Consider the following 8,223-nt stretch of genomic DNA (forward strand, 5'->3'; position numbering starts at 1 on the left):
TTGACCTCTTGACAACAACACTTCAACTTTTCACAGCAGCTTTAGAATATCACACACATGCTATTTCCATCCTTGTTTTGTGCATTCTCTCTGTAATCAAGCCACGATCCTTTCACGACCCCGTAAAGTCTCCAGTCTCAGCCCGTTTCATCGTATTCACGTTGATTCCTATAAAACCAGTGAAATAGACTAATCAAAGGAACTTACATTAATTAACTAGACAATATAATGTAAATATGGACATAATTGTGTAGCATTTATGTGCTTATCATTGATCCCTTCACTAATTCACTACCGAAGCATACATTTTAGAAGCTTGTATACGAGATTGGCACGAGCAGAATTCATCACCAAGTCATGTAAAGATTTGTGTTTATCAGGGGGAGTTATAAAATAGGGGGAGCATCTTGAAGAATGTGTCCTATGACATATGTGTTGTACTCTTTTCCATTATCGAGGTTTTATCCCACTGGGTTTTCCTAGTAAAGGTTTAAATAAATGAGGCAGTATTATGCAAGTCCTAATACTATTCAATGATCCTGAAGAATGTTGTACTCTTTTTCCTTCACTTTGGTTTTTTCTACTGGGTTTTCCTTAGTAAGGTTTTAATAAGGCAACTATCATTGAATAGTGATAAAGTATCCAAAGGATACCATAGAGCACATTGTACTCTTTTTTCTTCGATTTGGTTTTTCCCATAGGGTTTTCCAATCAAGGTTTTAATAAGGCAACAAAAGGTGCACCCACCATAGACTATGTGAAAACATACACTTTTTGATGACCCAAAACTGTCAAAAATCATGTTTCTTGACGGGTTCTAATCGTCACTACGTCCGTCAAGTTTTCTGTCGTGGTTTTTTTTCTTGACAGTCCACATCCTTCAACAAACAATCTAAATTTGACAGGCATTGCCTGTCAAAAATCACATTATTTCTTGATGGTCAATAACCGTCATTTTTCAACAAATATATATATATAAATACATACTATAATAAACAATTAAACAAACTGAACTTGCAACATTTATGATTAAAAAGAATCAAGAATAACATCCTTTATTAATAAGGAAATGATTAACAACATATTCCATTGATCTTATCATAAAAAATAAAAAAAAAAAATCATACACTCACTTGGTCATAACCTAACTAATGCTAAATAACTTTAGAACTTAACCATATTTTTGTTCTCATTTTGTCTTCATGAAAAATAGATAATGTAAACAAGAAAAAATTCTTCAATGAACAAGTATACAACTCTTGGGCAAAAATTCTTTCGTCGTTCTTCCTCCAACACAAACTCGTGAGAAAATGGACTCACAATGCTCCAGAATATAACATAGGAAGTGGCGGTACTATAAACTTGTTTATTTTGTTCATAAGCCCTTGCATGTCCAATACAGAGAGGAAGTTATAAATGCAATTTCTTGCATCACAGAAGTTGTATACCCTAAGTCAATGTGTTTCAAACACTAATAATCAGACCATTTATCATACTACTCAATGTAGATTCTTAAACTGTAGACCACACACAGTTATTTTCTTAAATGTTCTTCAAAAGGTAGCGCGTGAATGGTGGAACATGCATCCCTTCATCATGAGCACGTGGCAATCGTCTTGCTTGCAAAATGAAAAGTATAATTTGAATACAAATGCACACAACAAACTATCAACATTTGTCCTTTCTACCTTTAGAAGTCATCTCCCTTTTAGATTATGTAATTTTTGGATGCTTCACCGAGATTTTGATGTTACGCTGAAGGAATGTTGGGAAATAGTAGATCATGGAAGCCCACCTTTTATGTTAACAAGAAAATTGAAGAGCTTGAAGGGTGTTTTGAAAGGGTGGGCACGAACCTTTTGCCACGATATGCAGAGGTTAGTTACAGATACAAGAACCGAGTTGGGAGCTATCCAAGCAAGACTTCAACAAAACCCCCTAGATTGTTCTCTTAGTGCACAGGAGTTTCTCATTCGAGGGAAGTTGTGTGATTTGCTCAAAATGGAGGAGGCTGACATCTTCCAAAAAACAAATATAGATTGGATGTCTTTTGGGGACAAACGCAGTAAATTTTTCTTCAATGCTTTGAAAGAAAAAAAAGGAAAAGAAAACATGTATAGGATGTCATAGATGTACAAGGAATCAGAAGAGAAGGAAAGGAGCCAGTAGCAGAAGCTTTCTTGAGCTATTACACAAACTTGCTTGGGGTGCCTTCTAGTGCATCATGTGATACAAATTTCCTAGATAGTTTGAATGTTGCAGAGTTTAACAATGCTACAAGTCAGTTCTTAGAATCCCCAATCAGTGATATAGAGATAAAAATGCCTTATTTGGTATGGAGGACAATAAGACACTGGGACCAGATGGGTTTAATGCTTGTTTCTTTAAGAAGTACTGGGCTACTATTGGTGAAGAGTTCATTAAAGCTATTAAGTATATCTTCACACATAAGCAGTTGACAGGAGGTATCAATTCCACCCTGCTTTGTCTCATTCCTAAACTAAAAAATGCTTCAAATGTTAGTTCTTTTAGACCCATTACCTGCTGTAATATCATATACAAATGTATATCAAAAGTACTAACAAACAGGATAAAGACTTGCATAGCTTCTTTGATCTCTTGCTCTCAATCTACCTTTGTTCCCGGGAGGTCTATTCAGGACAACCTTCTTCTTGCTCATGAACTTCTCAGAGGATACTCAAGGAAGAAAGAGCAGAATAGATGTGCTATATATTAAGCTTTATATAAAGAAAGCCTATGATTCAGTCTCTTGGCAAGCACTTAAAGCCATCCTGTAAAAGTTCAAGTTCCCCCATTTATTCATTGAATGGTTATACATGTGTTATGCATCTCCTACTTTCTCTGTGATGGTCAATGGGACACCGGAAGGTTACTTTCAAGGGAAACGAGGGCTCCGACAAGGTGACCCAGTCTCACTTTATCTATTTGTGCTTATTATGGAAGTTTTGAGTACTCTTCTTCAACAAGGGCTTCAATTGAATATGATACAAGCACACTCAAAGTGTAAAAAGCTGGCCATCTCGTACCTCTGCTTTGCAGACGACGTTCTTATCTTTTGCAAAGGAAATATGGAGTCTATCCTTGCAATAAAGGACATCCTATCCTCTTTCTCTCAAGCAACGGGACTTCAATTGAGCAATAAAAATACCACTCTTTTAACAGGAAGCATGGCTGAAAAGGAAGGATTAGAATTAGCATCAGTAATGAACATCTCAGTTGTCACTCCACCAGTAACCTATCTCGGCCTTCCTCTTACTGCATCAAGACTGGGTATAAGAGACTGTCTCATCATGATGAGTACAAATTCATGTAAACTAACTATTAATGCCTAAACGCTAACAATCAATCAACTAAACTTGTGTTATATCAAGTTTTCCTACTATCAATTAATCATGCAATATATAAAGTAAGGATTCATTCCGCACTTAATCAATTAGACGCTATTAAACTCTACCAATCAAACACAAGGAAAACAAGGAGAGAGTATGATTGTGAATAGAACTAATGTGGTGAAATTCGATTTGACTAAATTATAACTAAACTAAAGCAATTAAATATAGAGTGATGAATATGGAGAAGAATATAGGGAGTTCGAAATCCACAATAATGATTTCCAAATATGCTAGCATAAAGTTGTTGCAAAACCATAATCTTCATGTTTTCACACAAGGTTCAAACATAAAGATTAGGCCTTTAATAGTCCCTAGTTAATTAAGCTATCTCTAGTCATAACCAACTAGCATGAGAGGAAGTTTATTCCCACTCTCATGGTGAATATACTATCCCCTAGTCTAGGTTAACTCTACTAATTATGTCTAAATAGATAAAACCCTAGGCTTGAAGCTATATAACAACTACTTATACTAATACATCAAGTCTTCATCAAAGCTTCATTCAACCCCCTCTAATGGTGGTTTAGCTTTGACTCATGAGACTATCATGAATAAAAGAACAGGAAGACATAATGAAGATAACAATTGTATTAAAAGAACTTGGAGTGTTTAATGGAGTGGAGGCTAATATAATGTAAAATCCTAAATTAACACTAAACTAATGGGGAAAATGATGATGTATGCTTAGCCCTAATCCCCTTTATAAACTAGAGGATTAGGTTACAATTTTCGTGCATAGGCCTGAGAGCTGGGTTTTGGGCCTTTAATCCAAGCTCAAAACCTAATTACTTAAGTCCAAAAAGGCCTTCACTATTAGAAATTACTGCAATACCCTTTTTGTTCACTTTTATTGCTCTGATTGGGTCTAGGCTTAGACCATTAGAAAGCTGATTCCGAGACGGTTATTTTGATATAAGATATGCCCACATCCAAGTTCTTAGTCCAAGGATACGGCCTCTTGAACTTCTATTGACTTTCTGTCTTTATTCTGCCTGCATTGACTTTGACTGTTTCAGTTTTGACTGAGCTTTAAAAAGACTATTTTTCCTTGAAACTTGGGCTTTGACCATAGAACTTCTTCAGCAACCCTTTAATTTAAGCACATTTTTCATGTAAAAGTGATGTCTTTACACATATATTCAACTCAAGGACCTGAAATACACAAAAGCAAGCAAATAGTAATAACTTCGCCTTATTACAAACATAATTGGCCTAGCTAACTATACTACTATTAAGGGGTTTAAACTATAGTTTTAGATGCTTATCACCTCTCATTGAAAAGATCACAAGTCGAATTTCAAACTGGAAGAATAAATATTTGAATAGAGCTGGTAGAGTACAACTAGTGAAGTCAATTTTGTCATCCTTTCAAACATAGGCTAAGACTTTTGTTTTGCCAAAAGCAGTCTTGGAGAATGTGGGAAAGATATGTAATAGATTTATCTGGTCAGGTCCAAAGATGGAAAAAAAAATACACCATGCAAGCTATTATACTCTTAGATTGGACAAAAAACATGGAGGACTGGGATTGGTGGATCCTAGGGTCTGGAATCAAGATGCCTTTTGTGGGTTAGTGATGAAACTTGCCCAAAAAATTGATTGTTTATGGGTCAAATGGTCATGGGAGCATCACATCAAGAAGAAATACTTTTGGACCATGAAGATACCAACATATTGTTCATGGGTTTGGAGAGGGATTCTAAAGCACAGAGAAGCCGCATGGAAGTATGTGAGGTATAGTATAGCAGATGGAAAGAATACCAGCTTCTGGCATGATCCTTGGTGTTCAGGTCCTCTCAGTTTAAATGCTCAAGCCAAATCTTTCCTCTCTAACAATGTGCCAGATGATGCCTTAGTGGCATCAGTTATTGTCAATGGAGGTTGGGAATGGTGTATAACATATATGCCTAGTTGTGATGTTAAGAAGTGGAATCTGGAAACATAAATCAATTCTTACATGTCAGAGGATACATTCATTTGGCCCCCATCCAGTTCTGGAAATTTCTCTATTTCATCGGCATATGCAGCCTTAAAAAATGTACGAAGTAAAGTAAAATGGTATAAGATTATTGTTTGGGGAAAACTCTCAGTACCCAAACATTCATTTACTATTTGGCAACTCTTTTCTTGTTATTTACCCATTCAGAATAGATTGAATGTAAAGAAGGTGATTGGGTCCTCAAGGTGTTGTCTTTGCGATGCCCAGGAAGAAAGTTTTGCACACTTATTTTTTGATTGTTCATTCTCGAAACTAGTGTAGCAAAGCTTCAAGAAAGTCATGGGATTACCAGAAAGAGTCTGAAATTCACATGATGAGTGGTATTACCTTATGAGGGTATGCAGGCTGAATTCGATAGCCTTTGAAGTAATTAGAGCATTAATCTGTGTAGATGTACAAGCAACATGGAATGAGAGAAATTGGCGCCTAAAGAAAAAGAGATTCATGACTGCAGACTTGGTAAGTTCAAAGGCATTGAACTCTATGAAAGAGTACCTGGGGAAGACACTGGAAACAATAAGAGATGATGTGGCTGTCATAACTGTTCTAATGAAGCTGGGTATCGGGGCCACGTTTAAACAGAAGGAGGAGCAATGGATTAAATGGGAGAGGACAGACATAGACATGCCGACGTTGAATACTGATGGATCAGTCCAACATGGGAGAGCAGGGAATGGAGGATCTCTGACCGATCGGAATGGAGATGTTCAAATGGCTTTTAGTGGAAGCTCTAAAAAGTTGTCAGTCCTTCACAAAGAATTGCTAGGAGTTTTAAAAGGCATTCAAGGTGTAGCTGAGATGAATATATTGGAAGTTGGAGTCCAAGTAGACTCTCTCAGAGTAGCATAGATTTTGAACTAAAAAGAAGACCCACCATGGTACTGCAGAAACTTGGTAGCCCATATTAACTTGGAAAGTCTCAAGTTTACACAAATTCACTTTAGACATATTTTTAGGGAAGGTAACCAGGTGGCTGATTATTTGTCTAAAGTTAGTACCACTAGTTGTAATCTTAGTGATGAATGTAGTAACCAAACTATGTATTTTATCTCCCCATGGATCAGAAACTGTTTGAATTGATCAAAGGGGATAAAGGTTGGGGAACCATAAACCCTAGTTATTTAAAAAAAAAAAAACATTTGTCATTGTAAGGTCATCTAAGATGTGCCCCATTCAGGGGGGATTTCGAGGATGCTACATCATAAACTAGCCTCATGCCACGTACCTGGGCATGTGGAACAATCCCAACATGGACGAGCCACACCATTTTTTTTTCTTTATTTTTTTTTAATTTACATTCAAAGTGAAATTACTATTTTACCCTCATGTGCAAACATTTTGTCCCAACACAGGAGCATATACCTTCATTTATTTACGATAAAATACATTTCAAAATATTAGTAGTTATTCGCTTAGATTAGGAGAGAGAAGAATGGGATACGGAATACGTATAAAGCCCAATGGCAATACCGCACTAAAAAAAAACATAGAGGCAATTTTGTAATCTTTCAGTATAAGGGCACTTTTGTAATTTATATTTGGGTAGAAAAAGCATAAGAACTTTTTTGTAATTTAGATAAAATATAAGGACTAATATCTAATGTAGACAAAATATAGGGACGGTTATGTATGGTAAAATATATGGACTGCCTGCCTGTAGTTTATATAAAGCTTAGAGACCTAAAAATAAAATACAAAAAAAAACTAAAACTAAGAAATTACCAAAATACTCCTGGGACGTACACCAAAATTAATGTTCATCGACCCCATATTTTTCTAACATATAATAAGATTTGTGTAATATGTCCCAATTGTTCTGATATTTACATTTGCTATTTGGTGTTAAGGTCATTTGTATTTCATAGAGCTACCAGTTGTTCTACTAAGATAAGTTTATTTTTATTGTTATTTGGTGTTATGGTGTGAATTGCAAAATTTTCAGCTATCTATTCTTTGCATGCACCATGTGGCCCTATTGCTTGTTTACCAAGTTTACCTTTCATAGTTGATTTTCAAAGAGTTCAAACCTATGTAACCTAAATTTCTTCGTGATCAACAGTAACACACTACACCATTTTTTCAATATTGGAACAGCCGAAATTTTGATTTGGAACGCACTTGGGGGTTCCTGGACTAGAACACTGAGTAGCTGTTCCAAAATTTTAAAGTGTTCCACAATTTTTAAAACAAAAATCATTTGGACTCTAGAGGGATTCGAACTCGAGACCTACGTGAACATAGCAGCAGAGCCACTTCAACTTCATGCTCGATAATAAAAGATTTTTAAACAGCCTGAGCCTTTAAAACACACAAACACTCAAAAGATTTTTTTTTTATTTATTTTTTATTTATTTTTTTTTTTTTAATTTCAATTTCATTAGAGTCCTAAAACTAGGGTTTTTCATTTTCTCTCTTGCAAACCCATGGCGTCATGGTGATCACACTCTGAATCTTGATCCATCCTTATTTCTATTTAATATAATCAATCACACGAATAAGGTGACACTATGTTAACTCGAATATGGGATTTAAGCTTGAATTGTTCTTCAATTGCGAAATTTCATGTTTGTTTGTTGTTAATTTATGAGTTTCAGTGATGGTTTTCATGATTCTAAACTTCTTACTTTTGATTAATTTTACTATGTTAGCTTCATTTATTAATTGAAGTGTTTCAATTCAATGATCTTTGTATCATGAATTTGAACTATGGAATATTCAAAACCGATCCATAATGACATTCTCATCACTTATTATGAGAATGGAGATTATCTGCATTCGCTCTTTGTATATTTGCATGTCTAAGTTTGTTAT

At 35.4% G+C, this 8,223-nt stretch overlaps 1 protein-coding gene across 1 annotated transcript; it reads left to right on the forward strand.

Annotated features, from left to right (window-relative positions):
- Nucleotides 1–2,837: 2,837 nt before the first annotated feature.
- Nucleotides 2,838–6,261, forward strand: LOC147506139 (uncharacterized). Its single transcript, XM_086605705.1, has 3 exons — nucleotides 2,838–3,291; nucleotides 5,204–5,303; nucleotides 5,757–6,261. Exons 1-3 carry the CDS (start codon nucleotides 2,838–2,840, stop codon nucleotides 6,259–6,261), a joined length of 1,059 nt encoding a protein of 352 aa, XP_086461831.1.
- Nucleotides 6,262–8,223: the final 1,962 nt, after the last annotated feature.

Source organism: Coptis chinensis, chromosome 4, assembly GCF_015680905.1.
Source record: "Coptis chinensis isolate HL-2020 chromosome 4, ASM1568090v1, whole genome shotgun sequence".
NCBI classification, from domain to species: domain Eukaryota; kingdom Viridiplantae; phylum Streptophyta; class Magnoliopsida; order Ranunculales; family Ranunculaceae; genus Coptis; species Coptis chinensis.

Bases quoted from the DNA above. Each gene is read 5' to 3' on its own strand.
- LOC147506139 (XM_086605705.1), top strand. From the start codon at position 2,838: ATGTGTTATGCATCTCCTACTTTCTCTGTGATGGTCAATGGGACACCG. The intron at 3,292-5,203 runs GTATAAGAGACT...CTTGGTGTTCAG, and splicing joins TCTTACTGCATCAAGACTGG to GTCCTCTCAGTTTAAATGCT. The intron at 5,304-5,756 runs GTGTATAACATA...GAGGGTATGCAG, and splicing joins GTCAATGGAGGTTGGGAATG to GCTGAATTCGATAGCCTTTG.